At 44.9% G+C, this 13681-nt stretch overlaps 1 protein-coding gene across 1 annotated transcript in view; it reads right to left on the bottom strand.

The window, feature by feature from the left end:
- The window catches only part of LOC138473484 (deleted in malignant brain tumors 1 protein-like), a 1627178-nt gene that overhangs the window by 870968 nt on the left and 742529 nt on the right, over window positions 1-13681 (bottom strand). The window contains exon 11 of the mRNA XM_069612128.1: window positions 12171-12491. Within this exon, the coding sequence (XP_069468229.1) occupies window positions 12171-12491 (321 nt within the window). The remainder of the gene's footprint in view (window positions 1-12170; window positions 12492-13681) is intronic.

Raw genomic sequence — 13681 nt, 5'->3', positions numbered from 1 at the left:
CAACGAACACTGGTAAGCCCAGAGAAGGAGATGGGGACACTGGTCGATTCAGGGCGAATGCTACGTACCGTTACGAAGGTGAGTGAACCCAAATAAAGAAGCTGGGACATGGGCTGAGATTAAGACTGTTGCAAGTAGGTCGAAGACCCTATGCATTGAGAATATAATTTCCTGGATACAAAAACGAGTAAATGTTGAATGGATAAAGCCCTGGCAGGAGAGGAAAGGAGGCAAGCACCAGGTCTGTGACTCACACTCGCAGGAGAGGAAAGTAGGCAAGCAGCAGGTCTGTGACTCACACTCGCAGGAGAGGAAAGGAGGCAAGCAGCAGGTCTGTGACTCACACTCGCAGGAGAGTAAATCAGGCATACTGCAAGTGCAGGACCCACATCCAAGTGTGAAAGAAATAAATACCCCGGCAGGAGAGTATACCAGTGGCACAAGAGAAGATGTAGAGAATACCCCAATTATGTAATTTGGAACCGTAACAATCTGAAAGGGAAGAACCATACCCCTTTTTCAGAAAAGGACTTTTGAGGTCGCGAAAGCAAGAAACTATGTTTAAAAAGGCTACATGATTGGAGGAAATACAAGCACAGAGCCGTTCCCCTGCACAGCTTGGAACACTTTTTAAAAAAGGCCAGAAGAAACCTAGGGGAAGGGAGAATGCTTTTCCTAGTGGAACTTTATTGGTTTTCTTTTAACTTTGGAAGAAAGCTGCAGGTCTACAGCTAACAGACATCCCCACTTTCATGTTATATTGAGTTTAGTGTTTAACGGTCAGTTTAGGGTTTTGGACACAGGACAAAGGACTTTTTCTAATTTAGACATCCTGACACAGACCGTCCTTTGTTTTGTCAAGGCAGGTAAACCCCTCCTAGAGTTAGGAATAAATAGGATTTTGTTTGTGATAATTAAAGTCTGTATGGGATTAATCCAATGACATCATCGAAGATTCCCCAGCGGTGGCCTCCTCTCATGTGGCCAGGGGACGGCAGCCGCTATCTGATCCTGACCTTGGGGCAGTTTTATGCGGGAGGATCACATGGGAGAAGAAAACTACTGTGGAGATGTTTTGGCTCCATTGGCCAAGACGCAGTATTCCCCCTTTCCCATGAGGAAAACCCTCTCAGACCTGAGTTTTTAATGGCCTATTGTCATTCTAGTCAAGCCTCCACCTTCAGCCCAAACACCCACAACTCATACATATAACCTTTTGTGTATAATATACTTTATTATAAATATCCTGAGAAAAACCATTTGAGAATTAAAAGCCCAATGACATTCATGGACTCCAACTCCCATAATCACTGAGGAGGAGAATGAAAGAGTTTGTGCAGAGTGACAGATGCTTGAAATACACCTGGGTAGAGGGTCCTCAGGGATTGAGGGAGAAAACACAAAACGGTGAGACATGGTATCCCCCTTTTTTCCACAACCCATCCTACCCCTATCCCTGTTTATTTTATGGGAAACTACACCTCCCATAATTCCTCCCCACTTTACCTTTACAAAAGTACTGCACGAAGGAAGATGAGGAATTAGGTTAGAAGGATTACCTCCCCTGACTTGCATTGGCCTTTTCCCTGTAATGAGGACAGGTAGAGTCAGGCCCGTAACTCTAACAATGTACACCTGCCACTTATTAGCACTCCCTGTGAAGATAAAAGGTGGCGCGCACAGGCACACTTGGAGCGAGGCTGGGCACGAGAAGGGACAGCTCTTCTAGGGCTGATGCAAACAAGGCTGTGGAAGATGGAAGGCCAACGGGCTGATTGACAGTTGAGAGGATCAAGAGAAAGCCAGGCAAGATTTACATCCTTTCCAGAGGTCGTGAGCATTCGAAAAGGGAAGCCGATCAAGCGGAGGAAAGAAACCTTCAAGTTGCCAGAAAGCAGCCTGCCAGCCTCCCGGATGAACGGTAGAGTTAGGGAGTATTGGTAACGGCCTTGGGCTGCAGGAAAGAGATGAAAGAAATCCAATTAACATAGATGATGAGTTATTGAGGGAAACAAAAGTCCAGTTGATGTTAAAGGGAAAGTGACTGTAATTTGAAGTTTAAGGTTGCGCGTGTGCTGATAAAACGTAAATAAAGAGAACAATTGTTGAAAGACATTGATATAAAGTATGAGAGTGGTCCTGCGAGATGAAGTCGCAGATGCGAAAGTCTCTGAAATGTTTTTGGATTTTGAAAGATATTGCAAGCAGAGAACAGAGGAAACAGCGATAAGGAAAGAAGGTTGGATAAGAGGAAAGTGACATTTGTGAACTGAAATATGCCAAGAGGGCACAACTAAAATAGAAGAATTTTGGAGACAGGCCACGAAGGCAAGTGAAAGAGAAAAGAACTACAAGTACCAAGAGGCATTGGTGCTACCAGAGAACATTGTGAATTGAAGGATTGTTGAAAGAGAGCTCGAAGTGGTCATGCAGAGGTCTATGTAAATTCCTTGCAGTCTCAAAAGTCTTCGACAGAGAAAAGATATATGAGATGATATGTGGGGAAGGGAAACCCCACAAAGGAGAGACAGGCTTGAGCCCGGCAGAGGGAAGCCTGTGCAGAACTATGAGATTGTGTGATAAAGTGAAACAAGACAGGCTTGATCCCGGCAGAGGGAAGCCTGTGCAGAACTGTGAGATTGTGTGATAAAGTGAAACAAGACAGGCTTGAGCCCGGCAGAGGGAAGCCTGTGCAGAACTATGAGATTGTGTGATAAAGTGAAACAAGACAGGCTTGAGCCCGGAAGAGGGAAGCCTGTGCAGAACTGTGAGATTGTGTGATAAAGTGAAACAAGACAGGCTTGAGCCCGGCAGAGGGAAGCCTGTGCAGAACTGTGAGATTGTGTGATAAAGTGAAACAAGACAGGCTTGAGCCCGGCAGAGGGAATCCTGTGCAGAACTATGAGATTGTGTGATAAAGTGAAACAAGACAGGCTTGAGCCCGGCAGAGGGAAGCCTGTGCAGAACTGTGAGATTGTGTGATAAAGTGAAACAAGACAGGCTTGAGCCCGGCAGAGGGAAGCCTGTGCAGAACTGTGAGATTGTGTGATAAAGTGAAACAAGACAGGCTTGAGCCCGGCAGAGGGAAGCCTGTGCAGAACTGTGAGATTGTGTGATAAAGTGAAACAAGACAGGCTTGAGCCCGGCAGAGGGAAGCCTGTGCAGAACTGTGAGATTGTGTGATAAAGTGAAACAAGACAGGCTTGAGCCCGGCAGAGGGAAGCCTGTGCAGAACTGTGAGATTGTGTGATAAAGTGAAACAAGACAGGCTTGAGCCCGGCAGAGGGAAGCCTGTGCAGAACTGTGAGATTGTGTGATAAAGTGAAACAAGACAGGCTTGAGCCCGGCAGAGGGAAGCCTGTGCAGAACTATGAGATTGTGTGATAAAGTGAAACAAGACAGGCTTGAGCCCGGCAGAGGGAAGCCTGTGCAGAACTATGAGATTGTGTGATAAAGTGAAACAAGACAGGCTTGAGCCCAGCAGAGGGAAGCCTGTGCAGAACTATGAGATTGTGTGATAAAGTGAAACAAGACAGGCTTGAGCCCGGCAGAGGGAAGCCTGTGCAGAACTGTGAGATTGTGTGATAAAGTGAAACAAGACAGGCTTGAGCCCGGCAGAGGGAATCCTGTGCAGAACTATGAGATTGTGTGATAAAGTGAAACAAGACAGGCTTGAGCCCGGCAGAGGGAAGCCTGTGCAGAACTGTGTGAAATTGAGAGCACATGAACTGAGTATTGATGGCAAGGCGGGCAAAACCGAAAGAAGTGACCGAACTACCAGAAGTTGAAAGCCTAATATTGAACTGTTGAATTGTACCAGTAAGCCAAAGTGTCAAAGACTGACAGAACTATGCCATCCACCCATCCCTCATTTTTTCAGAGTCTCTCTAGACCCCGTGGGGTTGAACTTGGAGAAGAGAGTTGGTGCTGAATCCATTCTGACATTTCCTTTTGAGACACTATTTTCATTTTGTATTCCCTTAACACATTTGTTATTCTAAGTAGGAGGGCAAGGCTAGGTTATCTCAATATAGGCCTTTTTATTTTGACCAGACTGACTTGGATGCATGTGTTATTGTTTAATGGTCGAGATTACTCCCATTTTAGAGTTAGAGCCAGTTAGGAATTCTACCGTCCCAATCAAAAGTGGAAATAAAACGTTTTCGAAATTTGTATCCATTGTGTCTGTGTCTACTATTGATACCATGCCTTCCTCACAGCAGTAAAGACAAAGTATTAACTCAGCACCCAAGAAGAAGAATGTTTGTATGCAGACAAGACACAGTACCAAGAGAAATCTCAATCCAACGCAGGTGCATGAAATGCCGGTGTGGGGGGATGTGTGAGCAAGTGCAACCAGAGGCAAGTACCAAGTACCTCAAGGTATAGGCCATTTTTATAATGTATTCATGTTAACATCTGCAATTAAGCATGCTTGGGGCAAACAGAATTCAGACGTATATTGTGCGTATATAGACTTTTCTGCCGCATTTGAAACTGTTCTTCGTAACAGATTATGGCAAAAACTGATTTCCTGGGGGATTCCTCAAGACCTCTTAAGGATGTTGATGTTGCTTCATACAGATACTTCTATAAGAATAAGATTAAATGTGGCAGGAAGACTCTCCAAATATATGGCAACTTGTTGTGGAGTTAAACAAGGATGCATGATCGCTGCGATCCTATTCAATCTATATTTGTCAGATATGATGAAAGCCTTCAATTTATCTGAAGCAAATCCCATGAAGGTCAATGGTGTGACTATTGGATGGCTTGCATATGCCGATGACCTACTGATATTGGATTATACTCCAGTTGGTCTGTAGCATATGCTTGACTCCTTAGTTGCCTATTCTGCCTATAATGGATTGACTATCAATATTGGTAAATGTAAAATGATGGGCTTTTAAAAAAAACATAGACCGAGGAAATACTCATGGAATTTAGCTTCTAAAAAAGTGGAACAAGTGACCTCATATAAATATCTTGGAATCATCATTGATGAGAAGTTAAATTGGGCAACACAATGGACTGCACTGAAGAATCTGTGTTTTGTGACTGCGAATGCATTGAGTGCTTTCATTGGCAGAAACAGTGGTTATTCAGTTACTGCAGTTCTCAATATTTATCTGGCGAAAATCAGGTCAATGTTACTCTATGCTGTAGAGATATGAGGACATATCTGAGGGCAGCACGATGTAATGAGCAATAGTCAGGATAATTTTCAGGATTTTGTTTTTTTTAAACTTGGATGAACAGAAGCAATAGAAGCTGGCTGGTACATGGGGGTGGGTTGTGGCGGGTTCCACATACTCCTAATATGCTAGAGGAGTCCTTATGTGGGTCTCCACAGCTATTCCTTTTAAAGTGTTGAATACTAAGATTGACAACGAAGGAAGGATGGCCATAAGGCACTGCATGGTAGAGAACCGAGAGGTATGCATAGTTAACACCTACTCAACCAATCATGATGCCACTGTGTATGTTAAATCACTATATGCAAGACTCTGACCCTATAGAGACGGAGCCATGATTTGGGGCAGTGATTTCAACTGTGCCCTTAATCCCATATTGGACAGGTCTAACACGAGGTACAAAAGGCCGGCCCCACCGGCCAAAGTCCTAAATACCCTGTTGAATCATTTTCATCTTAAAGATGTCTGTAGGACTTTACAAACGGACAACAGAGAATACTGCCATCATTCTGACCCACATAAGGTACACACAAGGCTTGATTATCTGTTCACAGTGGAAGAACATGGGACAGAATTTTACGGAGGCTCAATACTTATCCTGGGTCCTATCAGACCGCGTTCCACTGTTATCAAAATGGATGATATCCACTCGCAGACCGCCCATACCTACCTGGAAACTCAGGAGTGACACATTACTGGATAAGGTATTTAATGGACATATTAGGAGAAGCATAGTGGATTTCATGTAAGTGAAAAAGGGAAGTGTCAAGCATGTAGGCACAAATTGGGAAACATATGAGGTGGTAATTAGAGGAGAAATGATAGCCACAGCAGGGGGTGTCCTAAAAACCATTACTAATGACCTGAAAGAGACTGAAAGTAAACTCCTGGAAGTGTATAGGCAAGCGGGAGCTCGGGAGAAGCAAGTGGAAGAGGAAATTAGATTGAGGCAACAATGTCTAACACAATGGGAAAGGCTGGGTATGTTTAGCTCAGCGAAATATCTAGAGACGAGTCATGCACAAGGTGACAAACCGGGGAGAATGCTTGTTTGCCTGTATACAAACAGAAATAAGAGATCCCTGATGTACTCCATTCAAACTGAAGAGGGTGATGAGATAAACACACAAGTAGGCATTAATACAGTTTTCTCAGACTATTGTACGAGTATATATATAGACCCCCAGAAAGAGCGTTATGGTGACCATAACCCCAGTGGAGGTTTTGGCTGCAATAATACCATTGCCCTCGGGGAAGACCCCAGGTACAGATGGGCTACCAGTGGAGTTTTATAAGGCACAGGCGAACATACGGGCGCCGCTCCTAGCCAGAGTATACAATGAGGCATATGACCTGGGAATCCTTCCAGACTGTATGAGGGAGGCCTTGATAATTCAACTCCTCAAACCAAACAAAATGGATACAGACTGTGGCTCCTATACTCTCTTTATTGAATCAGGACAGTAAAATCCTCACGGCAATCCTAGCAGACAGATTGAGGAAAGTAATTCCCAAATGATACATCATGATCAGACCGGATATGTTCTGGGTAGGAACATCTCCGGGAACCTTAGATGGTTGCATCATGTCATAAACAGCACAAGAGATAGAGCGGAACAATGCGCAGTTGCCTCATTAGATGTGACGAAGGCTTTCGATTCTGTCCATTGGGACTGGTTGTATGCCACCATGGTAAGGATGGAAATAGGTCTGCATTATATGAAGTGGGTGAAGCTCATATACACTTTGCCGATGGCCAGGGTTAGAACAGGCACTATGTTTTCGGACAAGTGGCAACTACACAAGGGGATGAGGCAAGGCTGCCCACTGTCCCCAATGTTATACATAACAGCAGCAGAACCCATAGCAGCCTTCCTGAGACAGGAGTATGGTGATGCCGGAATAGAAATAGATGGGGTCAGGCATGTAGTATCAATGTATGCAGATGACACGCTATTGTACCTACTAACCCCGCACACAATCTCGCCTATGTGTTAGAGGTCCTGGACAACTTTGGCATACTGACTGGGATCCGAATAAACAAGAGTAAATCATGACTTTTTCTGTTAGCAAAATTAGCGACTAGAAGAAAAAGAGCTGCCTGCGCTACTCCTGCCATGGAATAAGAACTCCTTCACATACCTAGGGTTGAACATATATCACGACTCCAAGATAGAAAATTAATCCAAAACACTACATTCTAAACAGGGTTGAATATAATCAATGGAATTTTGGGTCAAGCTACCGCTGTCGATGGCAGGAAGGGCAGCATTATTAAAAATGGTGGCTCTACCAAGACTTATGCTCTGTTTTGGAAACACCCCATATAATATTCCCAATAAGTTCTTCCTAGAACTCGACAAAGTATGCCGGGGCTTCTTATGGTAGAGAGGGAGGTACAGGGTCGAACTTGACATATTGCAAAGGCCCTACGAGCACGTAGGGTTGAAGATCCCTAATTTCAAGTTGTACTTCCTGGCATGCCAATTGTAGCATGTAGTGCAATGGATGGCGGATTACCCCACGGGAGAGACTACTCTCCTACATCCTGCAAAAAAGGCATTATATCTATGAGATTTGGTTTGAACTCCCCCGCGTGAGACACATGTCCATCGACAGTTGGCGAATCTGGGGACACAAATATGGCAGAGGACCTGTAGAACAATGGGCCTGAAAGACTATATCACCACAGACTCCATTAGCGCTGGTAGTTTCGGACACACAGGAAGCTAGAGCCAGGGTGCTTACAAACTGGGAGAGAGGTGGTATTGCCACGAAAGGGGATCTGAGGAATGACAATAGGTGGCTGGAATTTAAAGAATTGCAAGAGTCTACGGGGATACACAAAGGTCAATTTCTACTACATGGCACTATGTTAAGTACAATTAAGGACAGGTGGCCTGCTATCACGGAGGATAGATTGGGGTGTCAGGACATCAAAACAATCATTAACATCTCAGAGGGAGGGCACCAGTTTCCAGGATTAATGAGGCACTGATAAAAGATTTGAATTGAAGTGCAGGAGGTGATGGGAAAAGGAACTGGGGAAAACATTAGAAGATTAGTGGCGACGCATAGTCCTATACCATAAGAAAGTCTCCAGAAATGCCAGGCTGCAACTGCTCCAAGTTTACATAACACAAAGGGCATACCTTACTCCTGCAGCAATTGCAAGGTTCAAAGGTGCGGGTAAGCAGGCCTGTCCCAAATGTATGGAAGAGAACGCAGGCATGAGACACAGGTTCTGGGAATGTCACAGAATACAAGAATTCTGGAAGAGCGTGGCAAACAGAGTGGCCCCAGGAGGCATAACGCTTGACATCCAATCCCCAGAGGTATGCCTCCTGGGACTCTTTAAGAGAAGCACTAAGCAATAAACCATGGGTAAGATTAAAGATTGAATCTATGTTTTGGCTAAGCGTAGCACAGCCATGCAATGGAAAGCCACCCGAGGACCAAGTGTTGATATATGGTGGGGAGACCTGAAGAAATGGGCAGCAGCCGAAACTGGAGTATGGGAAAAGGCGTTGGGAGAGCAAAAACAAGAACTAGGAGTAAACATTAGCAGTGAATTGCTGTAACCGTAACATTGTTCAACCAAAGGGAGAGCGGAAACGGCACACAGACTATATAAACTTGGGCTGAGGAGGACAGATCGGGAAAAGGGATATAGATGCCGGAACTACACACATGCAGTTAAGAGGGGATTATTGGGTGAACGTTGGCACCCTAAGATGAAGTGTATGGTTATTGTTGCCACTGAATTGTAATTATTGCATGTTGAAAAAGAATAAAGATATAAAAAAAAAAAACAATGACTCAGTCCGGTGAACAGAAGGGTTGTGCCGAGAAGAATCAGTGCGCTGTGAAGGCAAGCGCTCGAGGAAATTAGATCAATAAGTAGGAGCAGGCTCAGAGCGAGCAGAAATGGTGAGTTCCAGGAGAAATGCAGGAGGAAAGCACAAAGATGAGTTTGCAATAAAGCTGGGAAATAATGGGTGCATGAAATGGGGATATGAGTGCCGTGCAATCTGTGGAAACAATTGCGATGCGCCACTTCCCTTGTCACCCTCCTCCTTGTAGCTGTTGTTCTGTTATCTCGCACCGGTGCGCCGGCTGATGAGAGAACGTGGGAGAGGCCTGGCTGGTGAGCTCAATAAATCACTCGGACCCACATGCTCATGGTCTCGCCCAGGAACTGCCAGTGCCTCCGCTCGCGCTCGTTCTTCTTCTTGCTGATAGATTTGTATCCCTCAGCTGTGATTTTTGGATACTGAGGCTTGAGCCTCATTACTCCATCTTCTCGGGTTGAGTGTGTAGTCGTGGGTTTGTATTCTTCTTGGTCTGTGTGGTCTTGTCACAGTAGGGCTGGTTTCACAGGGTCTTCGCAGTGATGGGCCGCGGGTAGCGGTCGAAGGGGTTTGCAGTGGTGGCAGTGAGTCTTCTGATCAGAGGGTTCGGGTTCTGATCCAGATCTTGGCAGAAGTTCTTACTCAGCTTCGCTAAATGTTCATCCAACATCTCGATGTCCAGGTCTCTGTAAAGGTCTGCTATCCTTGTGAAGATTGGAGCTCCAGACGATATCCGCAGGGCCTTGTTCTGGACTATCTGAAGACTCTTCCGGTGTCGCACATGGCAGGTCATCCATGCTGGGGAGGCATAAGTCAGGGTTGGTCTGATGATCGCCTTGTAGACGTTGATCTTTGTCCGGAGGGGCATGGACTTGCTCTTCAGGAGTGGGTACAGCGCTGCCATCTTTCCTGTTGCCTTCTGCTGAGTATTCTCAATGTGGCTTTCCCAGTTGAGTTTGCTGTCCAGGGTCACACCGAGGTAGCGGCTGCTGCTCTCCCATTTGATGGTCTCCCCATAGAGGCTGATGTGTGGGTGCTCCTTGATCTTCTTTCTGGTGAACAGCGTTGCAGTTGTCTTGCTGGTGTTGAGTTCTATCCGCCAGTCGCTGTACCACTTTTCGATGGTATCCAATGAAGCTTGCAGGTTCTTCGCCACTTCCTTTTCGCTGAATGAACTCGTGGCAGGGCAGGGCTTTTATTATCATGGTGCCTGACGTCACTGCGTCGGTGGAACGTCAGGCGTACATAACAGCTGTCTCGGTCTGTGCAGCGCCAGTCAGTTCAGCGTCGTCCTGTAGTGATGACGCCCAAACGCTAGGACTCCCAGGATGCGGCCGCCATCTTGCATTGGGCTGTCGTGCCTATACCGTTTCCATAGAGACAAGGGTGCTTGTAACTGCCAGGGCTGTGCGCGGCTTTGGCTATTCCTAACACAGATAGGTACTATACAGTTATATATACAAGGAGGTTGGCTAGCCCATCTTTTGAGCTGCTGTCCAGCCCCAATGAAATACGCAGTTAAACCTTTAGAGTAAGGTGACATGTGCATTTCCCAAATAAGCGCAAGTCAGAAAGGCACATCTTCTGTACTTATCTTTATTTACCATTGTTTTTGATCATCTGGCCCTATTTCTGAAGCTTTGAATTGAGGAACATTTATCAATGGGGTTGTTCATGCCATTCGTTCCACATGTAAGAAAGGAGTATGTAGTTTATTAGTGGTTTCAAACCGTATCCATTAAAGTGCTCCTGCAGAAAGTGGCACTTTCAAAGGCATTGCCACTGGTAAGAAGAATAGAGCGTTTTATTATCTTGCACAGTTTTCTGCCTTGTTTAAATGGCCTTTTCACACCTTTGAATATTTGCATAAATCAAGGGGCGTTTCTGTGCATTTTAAAGTGCTTCAGAATGGAACACCGGATGCACATTTATATGCACAAAACGTGAGATATTCACATGAACTTGCTTGACCAGGCGCAGGGGGTGCACGTTACGTGAATCCCTGCTGTTTCTCTTACATTTCAATTCCTCAAACAGGGATAAAAATGCTTTTTCTTTCTTTTGTATGTAAATGCTTGTTGCTGTGAAATGTGCTCCCAGCACCCACGTGGGTATTAGTCTCAGAAGCACATCCCTGATACTCATGTATGCAAGGGGGCTGGACGGTGCATCTTTTGTAATTTTAGGTAAGCAACAGGTCATTTTCTTTGAGTTGCTTACTATATAATTGAATTCCGTGTGGCGACAGGGGGACCCAGCGCTAGGTTTTGTCGCTTGCTCCCCCTGAGCCACACGACTTTTGACTTTTTGTCTGACACTGATATACACATATTTTTCAGTGACTTTGTGATCCACCTGAATGTAAACATTTGGACTACACTCCAGGCCCAACACTAAGGTTGGTGCCCCTATATACCTTTAAGTCATCCAGTACTGATAGCCACGTAATTGTAATTACCACACTCATTGAATTTTTCTCTATAATTAATTGCAGGAGAGATAGAAAGAACGATCACCCAATATTTCTAACTTGAAGAAGGGCGTTTATCGCCCGAAATGCGTAGTTGAGAAGAGGGGACAATTGTCACATTAACACTGAACAATTTATGTCAACTCTAATATTGGGACTCATTTCATGAATTTCGTTACAAATTTGATTTTCTATTGAAAAAGATGTTGTTGAATACAAATGTATATTTGTCATGTGAAGGAGAGGTTTGTATCTTTCATCTTTGACAGAGTTTGTTGAATCAATTGAACTTGTGTATGGTGTAAAATACAGATACATGTTTTTCACATAAGTTGAGAAAGTGAAAGTTTACTCTACATTGTTTGAATTATTTGAATGATTTCAGTAGGAATACATACAACATATGTTTTTTGACATTGAATCTAATTTGTGCAACTGCGTTGCCTATTGCTGTGCCCCAGTTCATTCACCGTGTGATTGCAGTGAACCTTTCCAGCACTTATGGAAAGGAGCACATATAACATAGCACATCCTCTGCTCTTCTTCTATTTGCACTTGTTATTCAGAGTCTGCACCGATATCTAGATATCTTTGTGCCTTGAAGCATGCCAACTGGCCAGAGCACCAATAAACAACTCCATTTAAAGTCCTTACCTGAGCACACAACGCTGGCATCTTCATAATGCATGCATCTGTGGTTGTACCAGATATCGTGGGGACAGTCTGCCAGGTGCAATTCGTGTCCTCGGCACTTCACTTCGGACATAAGAATGCGTCCTTTCCCGACACCATAGTAGGCTTCTGGAGGTGCGGCAATGGCACTGCCACATTTGAGCTCCCTGCACACGATCCGTGCATCCGACAGGTCCCAGTGATCATCACACACCGTGCCCCAGGAACCTTGGACTTGAACCTCGACTCGGCCGGCGCATCGGTGCCCTCCATCAACAAGTCGCACATGCAGGGGGTTTGAACCTGCAACGATGCATGCAAGTGTGAGCATTAGTAAGTAGGTGGGGTCTGTCATTCACATCTGCTTCATAGACAGGTATTCAGCGCCCTTAACAGAGACACGTTTCACCTTCACCAGATGTCACAGCAGCTCGTAGCCCTGATCACCTGGTATAGAGAAGAGAGTAACTAAAGCGAGACACTCAGCGGGCCTCATTACGAGTCCGGTGGTAGCCGTGCCGGTAAAACCTGCAAGCTGCCACTGGACTCGTGATTTTTTCCGGCACCTGGCATCACGGAATCACTGTGGAGATTACGACCCCAGTGTTCCTGGAAGTCAGGCGCCAGGGATGTAATTTCACCAAAATGCCAGGGGTAGCGGAAGTGACATCACATAACCTTTGACCTCTGATGACATCACAGACAGTGATGTCATTTGACCCCACCCCGAAGTGACATCACAGGAAGCGATGGAACACGACCGTTAACCCCTTGACAAAACAGGAAGTGGCATCACATAGCATTGTTTCTAAGTACACTATGAAAAATATGGTTACAATAGTACTGCAAACGTGATATACATTTCATACAAGAATGCATCAACATATGTATCGGCAGAAAAAAACATGCTATAACAGCAACTAGCGAAAAGCAACAAAGTCCCAAATGGATGCTTATTCTACTCTAAATGCTTTTTGGAGGATTTTGTCTGCATCGTGAATTTGAGGTTTTCAAGAACAGACTAAATCAGTGACTCACCCACTGAAGTGTGCCTGAAATGAACCTTTAATGAGTCTAGCAATTATTCCAGAAAGACAAATAGCTCAAATAGCCACATGGCATTGGCCACAGTCCCGGAGCTTCAATTTGTGAAACAAAAAAAAAAATAGAAAATGTTTTATATTTAAAAACATTTCTTTTTTAGGGGTAGCAAGGGAGACCACAGGGGTAACAAGGGAGACCTAAGGGGTCGCAGTTCCCCTGGTGACCCCGAAATTATGTCCCTGTCAGGTGCGGTAGTAATGGTAATACCCATTCCCATTTGAGTCCCGGTGCAGAAGTAATGTGCATCTTTTATACGAACTGTACACGTAACTGTAGAATATGTCCATTTTGTGCATGTACGCTACTATACATATGAAAACATTCCCTCACAAACGTTTGTACTTCCAGTATTAGGCGGGTACATGAATGCCATATTGAAGTCAGTGGTA

This window comes from Ambystoma mexicanum, chromosome 8, assembly GCF_040938575.1.
Source record: "Ambystoma mexicanum isolate Mex_15411 chromosome 8, UKY_AmexF1_1, whole genome shotgun sequence".
Classification (NCBI taxonomy): Eukaryota; Metazoa; Chordata; class Amphibia; order Caudata; family Ambystomatidae; genus Ambystoma; species Ambystoma mexicanum.
The sequence above is the reverse complement of the archived record's forward strand: the minus strand, read 5'-3'. Positions and strand labels throughout refer to the sequence as shown.